The following is a 19,049-nucleotide window of genomic DNA, read 5'->3' on the forward strand; positions in this document are numbered from 1 at the left end:
GTTAATAATCCCAGAATGTTTATAATCGTAGGAGTAACTGTACCTGGACTTATAATTGCACAGAACAAACATAAGTCCAGGAGTAATTGTATGTGGCATTATAATCTGCACGTGTAGTCCACTCCTGGCATTATGTTATTGACTTATGTTTTGGTTGTGCATTAATTTTGTATCTGGGCTTATAATTTCTGGGATTAAAACCAAGCAACGCGCTTAATAGCAAAGCTCGAAGTCGATTTGGATTTTGTACGGAAACTCATTTCAACGCAATTCCATATGAATTTCGAGTCCACTACAAACTCTGCTCAATAAAGATAAATAACATATTAATTCTCATTTTTATTCCCAGGTCCAACTCACAGATTTTGTCGACGATCATCTACGCCCAGAGCAATTTAAACGAAAATTTAAAAATAATAAAGAAACTTTTCGATTATTTTTCGGAAGAAAGGATTTTAACAGTCCAAGTCTCTTCGAGAAAATCATAATGATGGAGAAATTGGCAGAAAATGAATTTTACAATATTTTTTTGGATATTTTGAATTATATATGGCATGAATTTGGATTGAAGGACAAGCCTGAAGTGTTAATTATGGTAAGTTTTGTGTTGACTCTTGTTTACTATGTCGAGTATTCTGATCAATTTTTAGTTCTAGTTGTTAAGTCTAGGGAAACTTTTTTCACAAATTTTCATGCCGTGTAAGTTACAAACATTTTTTTCGGAATTTCAACTATTTTCTGCAACTTTCCTGCGTAATTTAACTAGTTCTATGAATATTAGGACTCAAAATAGTCCAAAAGAACTCCAATAGTACCAAACTTAGAAGTGTCCCAATTTTTCCAAAAGTTTCCCGATATTTTGCGAAAATCCCCTGCTTTACCTACTTTAACCCCTCAAGAATAAGTATCCCGAGTGAACAAAAAAACACTAGAACTAATAGGTGTTGAGCTGACAAATACGTTTATCCAATTTATATTTTTACCATTTCTATCCGCAGAAAAATTTCCAAGAAAAACGATTAATAGATTTAGTTTTGGACACTTCAAATGATGATTTATTCATCACATTCTTGATGCCAGAAAATACTTCCTACGCTGGAATTGTTGATGAACACAAGAAAATGCATTTTATGGTTCTGAAAAATGCTCTTTATTATGACTATAAAACTGATAATGACGACAAATGCTTGATTGAGTTTAACCTAAAATTGATTGACAAAGAAAGCCAATCTGACTACAACAACTGTAAAAATGTTCTTTATCTATTCGAGGAAGTTAGTCAATATAATATCGAGGCATCAAAGGACAATGTATTCATGAGTAATTTATTCCATAAAGTCATGGAAGAGAAGCTTGAAGAATTTGATGAAAAAAGGGAACTAAAACTGCCAAAGATGCATGTTCTGTTTGGATTGGCGATGATTTACTTGGACTTATTTGTTGAATTTCGAAGTATTAAGGATGTAGGAGGAAATGATAAAATGTTTGCTATACTTCGCAGCAGATCAAACCCAACGAAAATCATATCGAGGCAGGAAACTGAAATTATTCCAGTTTTTACACTTTTGTCCTTAATAATCAATAGGAATGAGGATGAATTTTTGAGAATATTTCCCGAACAAATGATCTTAATGGAAGAATCCTACAAAACAACATATAAACTGAAAAGTACATACGCCAGGTCATATAAAGACAGTCAAGAAATCTTTCATTTTTATGAGAAATATTCATCCTGGTTCTGTTTTATTCTCCTGTATGCTGCAATCAAGACAAACCAAAAAGACATCGTGAAGAAGGTTTTTGAGTACAACAATTTCCACATCACAATTCCTGAATTTCCAGCGAATATGGTCGTTAATGATGTTCATCACCTTGCAGTCCTAGGGTTCCTTAATAAGAAGTATGAATTAGGACGAGGTGACTTGCCCAAAAATTGGATAACAAAGGATGTGTTTGAGAAATTTTTGGATTCTCGCGTGACGTTTCAGAATGGATTTTATAAAATTGACTGCTTATTCATGCTGCCATACTACAATCAAGATATTAAGTCAAAGGAACAAGACGATGATTTGTGCCTAAATGAAGACTACGATACAATGGAATATATTCTAAATGATCAAGATTTGATGCAACATACACATCCAGTAATGGAAGTCATTATTAGAACCAAATTAAAGAAATACAGTCATTTATACTTTTGGAACTTCTTTCTGTTCCTCTTATTTTACATCACGCCTACAACATATCTGGTTTATCAAAATCACTCCGATTCTGAATCATCTGAATCATCATTCAGATCTAAATCTTTGGGAACTGAAATTTCCATCGGATTTCTATTATTTATCAGATTTATATTTTTAATAATGAGAGAGCTGTTCCAGTGGCATGTCTTCTATCGGGGCAAATATTTCCAGAAAATATCCAACATCTTTGAATTCTTATTGATCTTAGTGACGTTTTTCCATATTATATTCTTTATAACTACATCCTCAACATCCTTTATTCTTGTAATGACAGAAGTTATTAATGTCCTGCTTATGATGCTTACAACTGCATTCTTATTTCCATTCCTTAATTTTTCTATTTATATGGAATGCTTTAAAAAGGTCATATTGACATACTTTAACGTCCTAATTGTCTTTATGTCCATATTCCTTGGATGCACTACACTCATGTTCATAATATTTGATAAGAATCTTGGTGGTGAAGTTGAAGACTTTCAAGGTTTTGGAAATGCTTTTATGAAGTACATCATCATGTTTTCGGGCGAAATGGGAATTGATCCAACAAAATTAATTGGCTTTATACAAGGAGCTGCCATTGGACTTATCATAATACTTACAATCAATCAATCGAATCTGATTATATCCATAGTCATTGGTGATGTTAAGGAACTGATGGAGCAGTCAATAAAATATAACATGACGTTGATTGTACAGAAATATGTTGAAATTGCAAGGAGTATCAGGATGTTTTATGCATTGAATATTGCGTAAGTTTTGTCATATTTTTGATTATTATCACGGAAGGCACATGTCGTCTTAATGGCCGAAAATCTGAGTCAAGGCCTGCGTGACTCTAGCTTTATGCCAAGTTCGATGAAATTCGGTCTCAAGCTCACGTCAAGTCGATCATGAACCGGATTTTTGGCCATATCTGCGTCTTGTGCTTACTTCGTGCTTTCCCTCGCAATCTTGAGTTGCCTAAAATAGCTAGAGCTGACAGAGAGTCTGGACTCTAAAAAAAAGTGAAGTCTGAACTCCACTTAGCCCTTAAAGTCCTGCCAACTCTATAAATAACTCTAAAACCTTCTTCCTTTTTATTTTTATCCAGAACCAACTACAACGTTGGATTCATCGACAACATACTCTACAAAATCATAAAGAAGCTCTCAAGAAAGGACATTTATGCTCATCGACTTCAATGTCTGTATATTGAAAAGGAAACCGGCAACGTTTATGCTGACACAAATAAATCTGCGTACGAATTTGATGTGTTTCAGAGTCAGTGTGTCCGCAAGATACCAAAAAATATTTTTATGAAAATGTTTATAAAATGGCTTGATCAACTAACTGGAAATTTCATAATAAGTGATAAAATTATGGAGAAAATTAAGAATGTTCATGAGAAAGTCAAAACTGAATAATATTGAGAATATATTGATGTCTATAAGAAGCTTTACGCAAATAACATAAATTAATTAATCGATTCAAAATCTATCACCTGGTCGACGTGACTTTGACATGGTTCCCAATGAAGGCACACATCGTAGAATGGCAGACAATCTATCCCCAGACTAATTTGACACTTGTCCGATGCCGAATTTTATTAAATTTGTCTTGAGATCAGAGTCACACCCTAACATGGTTTCATAATTCAGTAAAACCACTTTGGTACCTAAAAGTCGTCTCTTTTACTGTTAGGAACACTGCCCCGAGTCTGATTTTCTACCATTTCAACGTCATGTGCCTTTCTTGTTGTGAATACTTTCGTCAAAGTTCCTTTCCATAAACTCTAAAAATATAAATATTTAAAAAATACTCAACTGACTACAGTAATGAGCATTATTTATGGTTAGTGTGTAAACACACAATCAGAACATAATTTTGGTGTTATTTTAAAAAAAAAATTTAGTTTAAGTGTGCACACTCTGGTGATAAGACGCAAAAAATACTTACTTAAATGTGAAGCTGATAATCTGCTTAGTTTTAACAAATTGTTACTGTAAATGTAAGAAGATTTAATCAAAATTGGTGAATTTAATTTGCAATAAAAGTTAAAATAAATTAAATTTAAAATAGTTTTAAATTATTGTAGTTAAAATTTGAAAATTTACAAATTTAATAATTGGTGTTTTTCACATCAAATGGAAGTGACCCCTCAATCTTTATTAAAGAGAATTCGATAAGATAAAAGAAATACAAGTATTAAATTTTTTATAGCCTTTACGCGTATATTTGCTATCGATTCCTCATGTATTGATCAATAATAATATTAAAGAGTCAATTAAGGGGGTAAAGAAGAAAGTGAGGGAGGAATAGGAATAGATATGTAGGGATTCGGACGGATGTGAAGGGATGCAAGGCATTGACACTCTTCATCCGCATTCATCCGGCCCATACAAATCATTCATCCGCTTTCATCCGCTTTCATCCGGCTCATATAAATCTTTCATCCTCTTTCATCCTCTTTCATCCGCTTTCATCCGGCCCATATAAACTTTTCATCCGCTTTCATCCGACTCATACAAATCTTTCATCCGGATGAAATTTTTGTATGGAAAAAGAAAAAAACAATTCATCCGGATGAATTGATTCATGAATTCAAAATAAATTATTATTTTAATTTATTTAGAATGATAATTTTTTAGAAAGCAGTTTCTGTGATTTTTACACATTATGTAAAGCACAGAAAATAATTATTCGAGTTTAAAATTAAGAAATTTAAGAAATTAAGAAAATTTGGTAATATTTTACTTCATTTTAACAAATTTTTCTATTTTTTCACGTATATTAACAGTTTTTTATAACCAATATGGATTGTACGAAGCAATATTCATAGCTAAAATGTTGAAAATAGCTTTCGTGTTTCTTATACAAGGATAAAAATCCTCGAAAAACCTAATTTTGCTTAGATTTCCCTGTATTAGGATGAAAATTTCTCAGAAAAGCCCTGCATTGCCTAGGTTTTTGTATATTAGAATAATAAACTCCCAAACAAGTCAAATTTTGCCAAAATTTTCCTATATTTCGGTGAAAAACTCTCGGAAAAGCCATATTTTTCTTCAATTAGGGTGAAAATCCCTCGAAAATAACATTTTTGCTTTAATTTTCCTATGTTAAGATGGAAAATTCTCATATAAGCCCAATTATGGCTTCGATTTTACTATATCAGGGTGAAAAATCCCTAAAAAATCCAAATTTTGACTCAATTTTCATTTATTAGAGTGAAAAAGTCTAGATTTTCCTATATTTGGATGGAAAATCTTTGGAAAACCCAAATTTCATAAACTACGGTGAAAAACCCTCATATAAGCCAAAAATTTTTTCGATTTTATATTATTAGAGTGAAAAATTCTTAAAGAAGCCATAATTAGCTATGATTTTTCTATATTAGTGTGAAAAAGCCTCGGAAAAGCCATATTTATCCAAGATTTTCATATATTATGGTGAAAAATCTTTGGAAATGCCAATTTCGACTACATTTTTCTATATTTGTTTGAAAAACTCATCGGATAAGCCGAATTTAAAATCAGTTCTCTTATATTAGGGTGAAAAAGTTTGAGAAAAACCGAATTTTTGGACGAAAAATGATGAAAAATCATGGAAATTGTTTTATTTTATCTTAATTTTCTTATACTTGAATGAAAACTTTGGAAAATGCAATTATTTAAACTAATTTTCTCATATGAATGAGGTAAAACAACATAAAATATGATTTTTGTATTAAAAGTATTCAAGTAAAAATTTGTTTAAAATCATTCATCTTCTTTCATCCGGCTCATACAAATTATTCATCCGCTTTCATCCGGCTCATATAAACCTTTCATCCGCTTTCATCCGGCCCATATAAACCTTTCATCCGCTTTCATCCGGCCCATACAAATCTTTCATCCGTTTTCATCCGGCCCATACAATCTTTCATCCGGATGAAATTTTTGTATGGAAATGAAGAATCCTTTCATCCGGATGAAACGTGTGTCAATGCCTTGAAGGGATGGGAAGAGATGGGGAGATGCGGGCGGGTGCAGAGGAATGGGGAGAGATGCGGAGGGATGAACACAGATGAAGACAAGAGCGTGGAAATAGGAATGGGAAGCATTTATGGTGGATTGAGGGCTTAAGTCTCATTTCCGTGAGTTAAAAAATAGCTGCTGAAAATCTCCCAAAAATTGCTTTTTCTATTTGGTAATTGAAAAAACTAGTCAATGTAGGTAAGAGTCATATATAGCTATGACCATAAATAGAACAAAATCCAAAATTTTAAAAAAATATTCGCCGAGTCTCCCATAACAATATTTTCTGACTACACTCTTGTATGAGGTGTAGTTTAACTCGAAAAACCATAGAAAATTGAGTAAATTTGCTCAAATAAAGATAAGGAAATGAATTGGTGTCGATTGCCGAAACTCTTCTAAATACGCTCTTGGTTCGTAATCAGATTAAGCAATACAAATGAAACATTGTGTTTAATTATCCAAAACCACAACAGTATTAAACCATATTTTCTGTATTGACAACTACACCTATATTTGATGTGTCATTTTCACAAATGTATCAAAATATATAACAATATTTTGTATTAAATAGGGATGTATTTAGTGGGGTTTGGGGGTCAATACACCCTATTTCCTCCTTATTTTGGAAAAATTCTTAAATTTTCTAGTGGGCTGTCCATTTATTACATTCAAGTAACTTTTGTAATTTTCTTTGTTCAGTTAAGTTTCGGATATAGCAAGTTGTTAACCTACTATACCTAGCCTGTTTGTGGGGCTGCCACCTTACCTTTGAATAGGCTTTTAATCTATTCTTTAAAGTACTTATCTCGGCACAGCTTCGGTCGCCAGCGGTGTTCTTAGTGAAAAGTTAGTCAATAACTTCAAACTTCCCTAAATTTTTGCAATCTATACACTAAAAACAAACATAAAGTTCTTAATTACTTCAAATAGAGCTATGGAAGCCAATGGAGAACAACAACGGCTTCTTAGCATTAATGGACATAATTCAGCTGCCAAACAAGCCGAACAAGTGGAAATGATTGAACTAAATTCATCAACTATTATAACATTTGAAAGTAATGCAGCTATTAAAACTGGAAGTTCTTTGAAAGATTTGACATTTATTGAGGATCAATCAGCACAAATTAGTGAATTTCTACGAAAAAATGAGAGTTTAAAATTTTGGAGTTCCAATAAAATTAGTGTGGTTATGAATTATTACATAACTAACACAAATGCATGCATAAAGAACTTATTCAGCATTTTAATGTTTGATTGCTATGAACTTAGCATAAATTCACCGGATACCTACTTCCTTACTGAAAAATTTCAATTTTTTGAAAGCACAGGAAGTAAAATTTATGAAAAATTGTTTCAAAAACTGCTGAATGTCTTTGATGATGCTGAATATGATAAATATCATCAATTATGCCTGACAATAATCTACTTTCTGTTCAATGAAGTTCATAGCAACATCGAAGATGACGTAAAGCATAACTATAAAAATTTCCGTAAAGTCATTGTTCCTGAGCTGATCCAACTGACTCTAAAAGTCAAAAATGTCGAATACAGAACTGAAATTTTAAAACTTGTTACTGCTTTTTTGGACAGCACCGATGAAGACAATTACATAATTTTAAAGCAAAATATCCTTAAAAGTATTCAGCATGTAGCCGGTCCACATCAATCTGCATGCAAAAGCTCTTACAATGAGATAATAATGCACTGCGATGAACTTTATTTTAATCTTTTGTTCCTGTTAATTGAAAACTTAATGATGACCTTTAAATTCGAATATAAAGTCTTTATAAAGACATACCAAAATTATTTTGGTGAATATTGGATCCACGCAATTAAGCAAAATTCTCAATTGCTTTATATTTATGCGGACTTACAGAAACTTGTTGACACGAAGGAGTTCCTGCTGATTATTACTGAGGGAGCTGATTTAAAGTCAAAAATTATATCAACAATTAAGAAAGTCGCAGAATTTCAAGCTGTATTTGTAGTTCCACTGGATAGGAAACATGAGGGACTATTGGTAAGGATCGGTTCTTGAGAGCATGCCCATTGTCTGTCAGGATTTAATAATGTACATAATTTCAGATTAAAATGACAAACTTTATTGAAAAAACGCTTTTAGATGATGACCAGGATGACAACATAATAACCGAATTCGAATCCATGTTCCGTAACGCTCCTAAAGTCAGAAAATTGCTATTTGGCAGAAAAGACTTCAAGAGTGAAAGTCTATTTGAGGAAATTCTGTCTATACCTGCAAAGAAGGATGAGAGTTGGAACTATATTTTTAAAGAAATATTGCACTACATTTGGAATGAGTTTAAATTGTGGGAAAAGCCAGAAATATTGACAGCGGTGAGTATTATTGTGGATGTGGATTGCTGTGTCTTAAGTCTAGTCGAGTCTAGGTCGAGTCTAGGTCGAGTCTAGGTCGAGTCTAGGTCGAGTCTAGGTCGAGTCTAGGTCGAGTCTGGTCGAGTCTAGGTCGAGTCTGGTCGAGCCTAGGTCGAGCCTAGGTCGAGTCTAGGTCGAGTCTAGGTTGAGTCTAGGTCGAGTCTAGGTCGAGTCTAGGTCGAGTCTAGGTCGAGTCTAGGTCGAGTCGAGGTCGAGTCTAGATCGAGTCTAGATCGAGTCAAGGTCGAGTCTAGGTCGAGTCTAGATCGAGTCTAGGTCGAGTCTAGATCGAGTCTAGGTCGAGTCTAGTTACATGTGTCGTGCTCTTTTTGACCATATTTCCGTTAAGATTAGTCATCACAGTTAATATGTTGCGTTATTAATCTTTTAATTCACAGAAAAACCCAAAAAAGAAGCGTTTATTTGATTATGTGCTTCAAACTGATAACGATGCCTTCATAATTTTATTTTCAATGCCTAAAATAGCTGATAAGTACGAAGAAATTTGCAAGCCGCTGCTCTGTATGATGTTGAAGAATTCATTATATTATGACTTTAAATCAAGCAGAATTGACCATGATTTTGTAGAAGTTGAGGATGATTATTTGAATTTCGGAACTAATCCAAAATGTCTGATTGAATATCATTTGAATTTGATTGATAAAAATGAGAGGAATGACTACGAAAATACGAAAAATTTGATGTACCTGCTTGAGGAAATTTATCAATTTTGTCCGGATCAAGATGGAAAAAATCAATTTTTTGTGAAGCTTTTCAAGAAAATTCTGTACGAGGAACCGGAAGTGTTTAATGGCAAACATGAGTTAAAACTTCCAAGAAAGCACTTTTGGATTGGCTTAATGATGATTTATTGGGGATATTATGTTGAATTTCAGCATGTTGAAGCTGCCTCAAAGGAGAATAAGACACAAAAGTGCTTCATTATACTTAAAAGCACTTCCAATCCGAACGAAGAAATTTTAAAACTTGATGGAACTTTCATCCCGTTTTTGAATTTATTATCATTAATAATCAGCAATAAGGATGAAGATTTCTACAAGGAATTTCCAGAAGAAATCAAAGAAATGGAAAGATCTTACAAGGATCTATACCAGCTTCCTAGAAATTACGATACAAGTCATCAAAATACAGACAAAAATGAAATTTTCCATTTTTATGAAAAATATTCCACAAATTTCTGCTTCATCTTCCTTTATGCTGCAATCAAGACAAATAAGAAGAACATTGTCAAGCTGATTTTTGACTACAACAACTTCCTCATCAACTGTCCAGAATTTCCAGCAAATATGATAGTCAGTGACATTCATCACTATACAGTTCAAATGTTTCTTGAAAATAAGTATGAATTAGGTAGAGGAGAACTGCCTAAAAATTGGATACCACATGAAGTCATGGAGGACTTCCTAGACTCAAGAATCACATGCCATAATAATTTCTATAAAGTCAATTGCAACTTCATGCTGCCTTATTTTAATCATGATAAAATACCCGAAAAAATAGACGATGGAATTATGATGAGTGAAGACTACGATACAATGGAGTACATGCTTAATGATTATGAATTGAGGTCACTAGTCACACATCCAGTCATGGAGATGATTATCAGGACAAAAAATGAAAAATATGATCGGATTTTCTTCTGGAATCTGGCAATGTTCATCCTGACTTATATCTGTCCGACAATAGGTTTGGTATGTCTGCTGCATTCGTATGATAATTTTACAGTGGAATTTGGAAGTGATGTTGAGAATGGAACATCCTTAAATGGAAACCTGACAGAAGATTCCAACACAACTTATGTCCAAAAGTCCTCAAACTGGTTCGATGACTTGAATCTGCGGTTCTCTATCTTGATTATTCTGTCAATATTCAGGATACTTCCAATATCAATCAGAGAACTTATTCAGTATTCTTATGTCTTTAAGGATGAATATTTCAAAAAATTAACAAATTTGATTGAATTTGGACTGATTATTTTACCAATTATATTCTTAATTCCAACTGTATTATACTGGATTTATGAGTCTGAATGGCTATTTGTCACAATGGTTGTAATTGAAGCCATTAATGTACTGCTGATGATCATTGCAACTGCATTCTTATATCCAGTACTTAAATTTGCAATTTACATGAAATGCTTTTTGACTGTTTTTACGACTTATGTGATGATATTCCTGCTGTTCCTTCCATTATTCTTCGGATGTGTTGCAATGGCTTTTATAATTTTTGATAAGAAGCTTGGCGGTAAAATTGAGGAATTTCATGGATTTGGAAATGCATCGACTAAGTACATCATCATGTATGCTGGAGAATTGAACATTGATTCTGAAAAATTAACTGGATTTATTCAAGTTATTGCTATAACAATAATCATTATTCTGATCATCAACAAGGTCAACTTAATTATTTCAATTGTTGTAAATGATGTCCAAAGAGTCTTGGATCAGGCAAAAGAATTTAGTTTGAGATTATATGCAAAGAAATATGTGGAATTTGCCAAGAAAATAAGAATATTTTATGCTAATATTGAGTGAGTATCAAAGACATTTTGGTCGGTTCATGTAAAGCATACAGCGTGGAATTGGGTGATAATCAAGCCTCAGGTCAATTTAAATCTTGCATCAGGCTGGATTTCATTGAAGCTGGTTTGAGGTCAGAGTTATGCTTTCTCAAAATCCTGGAAGATTTACGGGACTCAGGATGGGACTCACGACGGGACTCACGACGGGACTCAGGACCAGACTTAGGACGAGACTCAGGATGGAACCAGAACGGGACTCAAGACGAGACTCAGGACGGGACTTAGGACGAGACTCAGGATGAGACTCAGGACGGGACTCACGACGGGACTCAGGACGGGACTCAGGACGGGACTCACGACGGGACTCAGGACGGGACTCAGGGCGAGACTCAGTACAAGACTCAGGACGGGACCAGAACGGGACCAGAACGGGACTTTCCCGGGATTTCCTGGTCCCGGTCCCAATATCGAGAAAGTATAATCAGAGTCAAGTAAGCATGGGGCTGGTTTTTTGACCATTTCTTAGCAATATGTCTTTCAGGGTTGTAGCTCATAGAACCGACCGATTTTTCGGCTCAGAAAATTGTCAATTTTGTCGATTTTTGTCCCGAATTCGACCATTTTTTGGCGGTGAAACTGATAATATATATATATTTTTTTAATTTAAGCTCCAGAGATGACAATCAAAACATCAGCAACAGCACTGAACGCCTACTCAAATTTATCCGATTAATGACAAGTAAATATCCCCACCTGCATCAAATTCATACACTTTATGTCGAAAAAAAGACAGGATACGTGCACATTGTCGACAGAAGACCACTTTTTGAGGTCAATTATTGCTTCATGAGATATTTGAGGAAGCGTAAAAATTGGTTTGTTCAAGCAATGATATTTTATTGGGATGATTTTTTCTCACATTTGAAGCTTGAGACAGAAACGATGAATGAGATTAAGGCAATTGTTAAGAAGAGGAAGAGAGCTGGGAAGGATTTAAGTGATGGGCAAGATGATGAAAATTAGACCGAAATTTGCCTCAAATTTTCAATTTCTACATTTTTAAGGTTAAGGCGCAATTGTCAAAAATTATGAAAATTTCAAGAATTTCTAACAATGTTATACTTTATGATGCATTTACTTCAAAACAAATAAAATGTGTTATATTTGAGAAAAAAAAATAAATTTAGAGAAAATGTTTTCGTACGCTCAATTTTTAATGAAAGATAATAGAAACTAAGAGTATGAATTTTTTAATCTCATACTCTTTTTTCAGCTTAATAATTTGAGATATATTATTCAATGCCGGAAAGCACATGAAGCAGAAAAGATCGAAAATTCGGTCTCAAACTGATTTAATCTTGGTTTGAGATTTCATCAACAAAATATTCATGCTGACTGAGAGTCGGATTTTCGGACATTTTTACGCACTGTGGCTTTTACGACGTATTATGACATGAAGGAGGCCTGACTCGAACAACACAAATCGATTAATTGATCTGACCTAATGGCGGCTAGACTCTGAATTAGTGCCAGATTCGGTTTAAATCTTGGTTTTTGGCTTTTGGATAGATTATTCGGCTTGTGCTAATTGGATGATCACTTTCGTTTGTAATTTGTTTATATTTTCAACATTGTAGAACTATTATCCCTCAAAAATAAATGCTATAAATAGTTTACATGAATTTTTTTACTGACAACACCAAATTACATTCGAAGCACATTGCATAAAAAGGCCAAAAATCCGGACTTGACTCTTACCTGAAGACAGATTCTCTGGACTGATGATGAATTTTCTGTCATTTCTAAGCCATGTGATTTCCTGGATTCATAATTGAATAAAATATGAACAATTTTCACATTTTTAAAGCATTTCTTTTAATTTAATTAATTAACTGATTTTTGGATTCATCAATATTACCGTAAAAGTTGCAATTACACTCAACAAATTAGCACAAATTAGCATCAAACCTGTTTAAAATTCAAAAATTTACCTACTTCACAATCTTCTATAAAAGAACATTTTTGAGTTCATTTCTCTCAGTTTCTTTGCAGCATTGCAGCTTAAAAGTTTTAAAAATGTTTTTGAGATTAAATATTCTATTAATATTTATCATAAGTTTTCATAACTCAGCTGGAACTTCAAATGATTTCATAGATCAAGATAATTACGAGTTTGATTATAGTGATGAAAATTTACCATTTGAAAAAAGTGCTCCGCTGACAAAACAAGGTGAGTCTTAGAATTTAATGTTTCATAGCAAATTCTCTAAGCTGGCATAACTCTGATTTAGTGTCTGATTCGTCTAAAATTGAATCCAGCACCATGCTAGAATAACATTATCTAACAGGCAAAGAGCATGCTTTCATAATAACCGAAACACCATTCCGACACATTAATGTGGTCTCTTTGTCTGTTAGAGGTCAAATTTTGATGGACTAACCAACTTTATTTCACACTCTATTGACACGTTGCTAATAACTTCAATATGCTGCATAAAATTGACTCTGTAAGAGCTAAAACATCAGTGATAGCCATTAATAAAACTCAATCAAATGACTTAGAATGCTGCTTTGCATGTTTACGTATATATACAACTAAAGATATATTTAATTTTTCCATGCGAAATGTATCATGCTGATATGTAGCATGTATTGTTCTTTGCATGTATAAACACATTAGAGCTTTAAAAGATATGACTATCAGATAGTGCGCGATAAGAGCAATATCGTACTTTAAATGTGGTTGTAGCTCTACAAATGCAAAAAATAATTGAAAAATTACACTTTAAATTGGGGAATATTCAGGAAGTACGTAACGTTTAAGAGGGATAGGGAAGAAGTGGGTTTAAAGGTTACAATTTTTTTACCTAATTTGTATATCAAGTTCTTAATAGGACTTAACTGCTTAGAACTAGACATACAACTAATCCAAAAAATCTTCTTTCTCATCCATAGGCCAGCTTCAAAATCAATGTCCATCAAGAAGCACAGGAGGTGTTAAAAGTGTTTCCAATGGAATGTTCCAAAATTTAATTAATCGCGAATGTGAACTTGGTTCTCCGTCACTTTGGCCTGAAGACTACGGACCAACTGCTTTTAATAATCGTAAGAATATTTAATGATTTAAAGTGTTCCTGAATTTAATAAAGCCAATTTTACAGCAACAGCATTAAATAACTTTGATTTTGTGATTGTTGGTGCTGGATCGGCTGGATCAACTCTAGCAAACCGTTTAAGTGAGAGAAGTGATTGGAATATTTTACTTGTGGAAGCTGGCGGTGATCCACCAATTGAAAGTCAGAGTCATAAGAATGTTCTGTGACGGTTATGCGTTACTACTAACATTCAAGCATATGCCCAATGAGCATGCTCACTAGGTACTGTAAGATGGTCATTGAGATGCTTATGGTATGTATGTTGTTATGTTATGTTTGATTGATCAACTAACACAATCCATCATCTGACTAACCTAGCATATGCGTGTATGTTGTCTTATTGACTAACGTATTGTCCTATTTACCCACTTAAAATCATCTCTAGATTCCAGCATTCTATCCATTTGTGATGAACACTTCTTACACACACAATCATTTTGGCACTAAATCACCAAAAGCAGGCAATGGATTTAAAAACGGACCATATGTAGCAAGTGGTAAAATGCTTGGCGGTACAAGTTCCGTTAATGTAATGCTCTATGTACGTGGAGTACCTGAGGATTATAATGAATGGAATGTTACTGGATGGTCATTCAATGATGTCCTTCCGTACTTTAAAAAGTCTGAAGATAATAAAGATTTTCCATCTAATAAATATCACGGCACTAATGGTCCGTTAAGTGTTAAGTATTTTGGATCAACACCTGAAATCAGCACAGTAATATTCAGTGGAATTAATGAAATTGGATATAAGAAGCTTGATGATTTTAATCAAGATCAGCACATTGGATTTGTTGAGTCACAAGGAACATTAATAAATTCAGAACGATGCAGTACAGCAAGAGCATTTTTAAGTCCAATTAAAAATCGTCCCAATTTAAAGATCATTAAGAATGCACGAGCAACACATTTAATAATGAACAATTTAAAAGTTGATGGCATTAAGTTCCTGTTGCGTGGACGCAGCATGAAGGTACGAGCACGTAAAGAGGTCATTTTGTCAGCTGGTGCATTTGAAAGTCCAAAAATTTTAATGCTTTCTGGAATTGGTAAAAGTGTGGATTTAAAGCCATTAAATATTAAACAGGAATTGGATTTACCTGTTGGATATAATCTACAAGATCATGTGATATCGTTGTTGAATTTTAATTTTTTAAAATCAGCTCCACCGACTGATAAAATTTCAAATTATTTTGATAGTTTATATGCTTATTTGAATACAAGAACTGGTCCATTTTCTGGTGTTGGATGCTTCAATATCTTAGGATTCATTAATACAGACAATAAGACATCAAATGTCCCAAATATTGAGTATATGCACTTCTGTTTCTTAAAGGAACAAAATAATATTGATCGAATTATGCCAAATCTTGGATTTGATGACCACATTTTAAGTACCGTATATAAAGCTATTAAGGAAGCACCAATGCTTTCTGCAGCACCTATACTATTGAAGCCCAAGTCAAGAGGAACTGTTAAGCCACGCAGTCGTAATATTTTCGACAATCCAATAATTAATTTTAATTATTTTGATCATAATGATGACTTAATTGCTATGGTTAAAGGCATTAAGGAATACAGGAAGCTGCTAAATACATTAAGCTTTAAACAAATCGAAATTTCGGATGTTCGCATGTCATTTCCTGAATGTGATAAATTGGCTTATGATACCAACAGTTATTGGCTATGCTATCTCAAATATATGTCATCATCAGCATCACATCCTGTTGGAACTTGTAAGATGGGTGACAAATCTGACACTAGTGCTGTTGTTACACCAGAATTAAAGGTCAAAGGAATTAAAGGACTTCGAGTTATCGATGCAAGTATTATGCCGAGTATTATTAGAGGACATACGAATGCACCAACAATTATGATTGCAGAAAAAGGTGCTGATTTAATTAAGAATGAATACAAATAAAGCTATGCAGATGATCATTGCAGGCAAAGAGCATGTTTTTATGGTACAGAAAGATCACTTCTAGGGTGCGTAGCCTACCACTACTAGAGGGGCCAGGCCGTTATTTATTTTTTTTTTTTTAAAAACCATACAAAAAATTAAAAAATTTAAAAAAACGTTACAAAATGATTAGGAACCTAATATTGGAAGAAAGGCATGTGTCACCTGACTACGCCCCTGACCATTACGGTACTTAAAAGGTTCCTCTTTGCCTGTTAAGATATTTTGAAAAACAGAAACTAAAAATGCACTTTTTAACGCTTTTTAACTTTAAACTTATGGATTTATTAGCTAATTTTGTGAAAATACTCATAAGTATGGTCTTTAACTGTTCAGTATATACCACACATTCATAAGACAGTATGAAAACAATAAAAAACGTCAGCACCTTAAAGCTTGTATTTAAATCCAATTTTTTTCAATCCATCATGATTTGCATAATTTTCCATCATTTCAATTTGCTCATCTGTCAATTCATCTTTATATCCACCAATTTTTCCTTTCCTAATAAAACTAAATCCATCTTTTGGCTGATATTTCTGTCCAACTAGTTCCATTAATACTTTTAGGTGTTCATCTTTGTTGACCGTTTTGTTATTGCGGACTGACTCAAATGACAAATGCTGACAAAGCTTGTCAATTTCTTCTTGAGAAAAGTTTTTGCCTAAAAATTTCATTGTCTTTTTGACTTCTTGGTCTAAATTCCTCTTCATGTCCTCAAAAAAGAGGAATAAAATATTTGGCTGGTCACGAATCTTCCAGAAGTCAATGATGTGCTCATTAATTGGTGCATATGGAACCAAATCTTTGGCAAAAGCTTCAAAGAAGTCCTCCTTTGTTCCTTGATAGCCATGTAAGTTGATATGGTGATGGTACCAGGACACTGCTGCATCTTTTGCGTTCCTGACGACGTAGATGATCTAAAATGGAAATATGTGGAATTTTTGGGATCAAAACTAGCTTTAAATGAGAATTTCTAGAGAAGATGCTGCTGATGACCAGAAAATCTCTTGCCCTTTACACCCTCCACCCCCTCCCCTACTGAATACCGTCCATGTCGACGGTAATAGATTGACTAATGTGATCACTAAAGTATGCCCATAAGTCAGTATCCAAATCAATAAATGACTAACACTTAAATCATAAATACACAAAACTAACCTTAGGCTTTACAGTCCACAGCTGATCAGGCAACAAAAAATAAGGCAAATGTGACTTAATATATCTCGGACGTGACATGTCTTGGACCAATTCAAAAAGGTCAAAGGGTATTCCGGGTCCAAGCCAGCTCATTCTAAAAGACATAAATGGAATTAATAGATAAAATTACTTAATTTTCATTATCAATTTTAAGACTTACTCCAAAAATGGGAATCGCTCGTCAAGACTTGTTTTGGCTGATGTGACGTAGTCCAGGTCATTTCCAATCATCCAAATCATTTCTTGTGCCCATGTTGTGCCACATTTTGGGAATGTTACGATCCAAATGTCATCTTCATAAACTTTCATGTTTTTAATCCTTTCGATACCTTTTTCGATGAAAGTCTTTGGCATTACGCAAAACTTACTTGGATCATCTTTTAGGGATATCCTTTGAAGGTCGTAAATTAACGGTGTTTCGACTTTTATGGCAATTTCATCTTGTGGTCTTTCTATTTTGTACATTTTTAAGAAAATATTTTAAAATCTAAAGTCCAATTTTAATTTTTGAACTTTAACTGTTGATGGCTTAAGTAAGACTGACTTGAAATTTTCTTTGTTATTGAAAAGTCTCTCAAATACTCTCTCACGTGCCAGCTTAAATAGAACGAAGCTGATAATTCTTTTATCAAATTTGATAAGGTTTGTTTATTACTTAATTTTGGGGGTAAAGCTTCACGTGTCGTCAATGTAAAATACAAACAATTTTAGTGATTAGATTTTTAAAGAATGTATGCTTTACTGTTTATTTTGTTATTGAATAGTTTTGAAAATTTTTAGAAAATTTAGACAAGATTAAGATAAGATCAGATATTGAAGTCAACTTGAATTTAATATGGAATTAGACGATTTTGGCCAAGAGTAAGCAAGACTCAAAGAATCAGACTGCAATAATTGCCGACAATTATTGTCGATCTTCTGAATAAAGTTCTGACATTAATGATGTCTAAACTTAAAATGGAACCTAATACTAACAATTAAATTCGGACAATGGAATTGATATTCAATGAAGTCAGACCAATTTTTCTGCCTGAAACTCTAGTTAACCAAGAAAAAATCGGAATCAATACTTAAACAAAAACTGAAAACCCTCATTGAAACTACCGAAATCCAAAATTTTTGTTGATATTAAAAAAAGCTAAAAATCATGACAATCTCAAGTGTACTTGAAGTTGATATAATTATAAAGATTTCACTTGAAGTTGTTAATGCTTAAGTTTAAGATTAAAACTGTATTGCCATGGTAGCATTTAACATCAATATTTGTACTGTTAACAGGTGAACTTATTATCAGTTAAGTACATTTTTTAATCAATTTTTATTTTTTGTTGACAAACTTCGATTGCCGAACAGACAAGAAATGTGCACATTAGTATGCTTACAAAACTGATCAAGACATAATGTCGAAAATCATGTGCTACATAATTTTGGTTCAACAACAAATTTGGCTCAATTTTGTGAGCAAATTCATATTATTTCAGATTGTTCTGAAAATTAAAATTTTGCCATCTTTTACAATATTTTTACAAAATTCTATTCTTTATTTTTTCATCTTTTGTA

The 19,049-nt window shown here is 33.2% G+C and overlaps 3 protein-coding genes and 1 long non-coding RNA gene across 8 annotated transcripts; 2 read left to right on the forward strand and 2 right to left on the reverse strand.

The window, feature by feature from the left end:
• Positions 1 to 1,184: 1,184 nt before the first annotated feature.
• On the reverse strand, positions 1,185 to 4,377 carry LOC139090096 (uncharacterized). Its single transcript, XR_011544353.1, has 3 exons — positions 4,337 to 4,377; positions 4,179 to 4,222; positions 1,185 to 4,014 (listed from the first exon to the last, which is right to left on the reverse strand). It is a non-coding gene; the product is annotated as an uncharacterized lncRNA (long non-coding RNA).
• On the forward strand, positions 2,482 to 12,371 carry LOC139090095 (uncharacterized). 5 transcript variants are annotated; one of them, XM_070639783.1, is made up of 6 exons: positions 2,482 to 2,992; positions 3,334 to 4,230; positions 6,938 to 8,258; positions 8,324 to 8,593; positions 9,031 to 11,183; positions 11,843 to 12,371. In XM_070639783.1, the coding sequence occupies exons 3-6, from the start codon at positions 7,173 to 7,175 to the stop codon at positions 12,195 to 12,197; spliced, it is 3,864 nt and encodes a 1,287-aa protein (XP_070495884.1). In that variant the 5' UTR covers positions 2,482 to 2,992; positions 3,334 to 4,230; positions 6,938 to 7,172; the 3' UTR covers positions 12,198 to 12,371. The 5 variants fall into 5 exon arrangements, with proteins under 5 accessions (XP_070495884.1, XP_070495885.1, XP_070495886.1 ...); XM_070639784.1 differs by having other exon boundaries at positions 7,169 to 8,258; XM_070639785.1 differs by lacking the exons at positions 2,482 to 2,992; positions 3,334 to 4,230 and adding an exon at positions 6,391 to 6,407 and having other exon boundaries at positions 7,169 to 8,258.
• An 879-nt stretch (positions 12,372 to 13,250) lies between these two features.
• Positions 13,251 to 16,250, forward strand: LOC139090109 (glucose dehydrogenase [FAD, quinone]-like). Its single transcript, XM_070639806.1, has 4 exons — positions 13,251 to 13,404; positions 14,130 to 14,279; positions 14,324 to 14,487; positions 14,715 to 16,250. The coding sequence occupies exons 1-4, from the start codon at positions 13,251 to 13,253 to the stop codon at positions 16,248 to 16,250; spliced, it is 2,004 nt and encodes a 667-aa protein (XP_070495907.1).
• A 401-nt stretch (positions 16,251 to 16,651) lies between these two features.
• On the reverse strand, positions 16,652 to 18,012 carry LOC139090115 (luciferin sulfotransferase-like). Its single transcript, XM_070639814.1, has 3 exons — positions 17,650 to 18,012; positions 17,451 to 17,583; positions 16,652 to 17,209 (listed from the first exon to the last, which is right to left on the reverse strand). The coding sequence occupies exons 1-3, from the start codon at positions 17,952 to 17,954 to the stop codon at positions 16,679 to 16,681; spliced, it is 969 nt and encodes a 322-aa protein (XP_070495915.1). The 5' UTR covers positions 17,955 to 18,012; the 3' UTR covers positions 16,652 to 16,678.
• Between the last annotated feature and the right edge of the window lie 1,037 nt (positions 18,013 to 19,049).

Source organism: Chironomus tepperi, unplaced genomic scaffold (genome assembly GCF_022539635.2).
Source record: "Chironomus tepperi strain 1889 unplaced genomic scaffold, CSIRO-AGI_Ctep_v1 contig_214, whole genome shotgun sequence".
NCBI classification, from domain to species: domain Eukaryota; kingdom Metazoa; phylum Arthropoda; class Insecta; order Diptera; family Chironomidae; genus Chironomus; species Chironomus tepperi.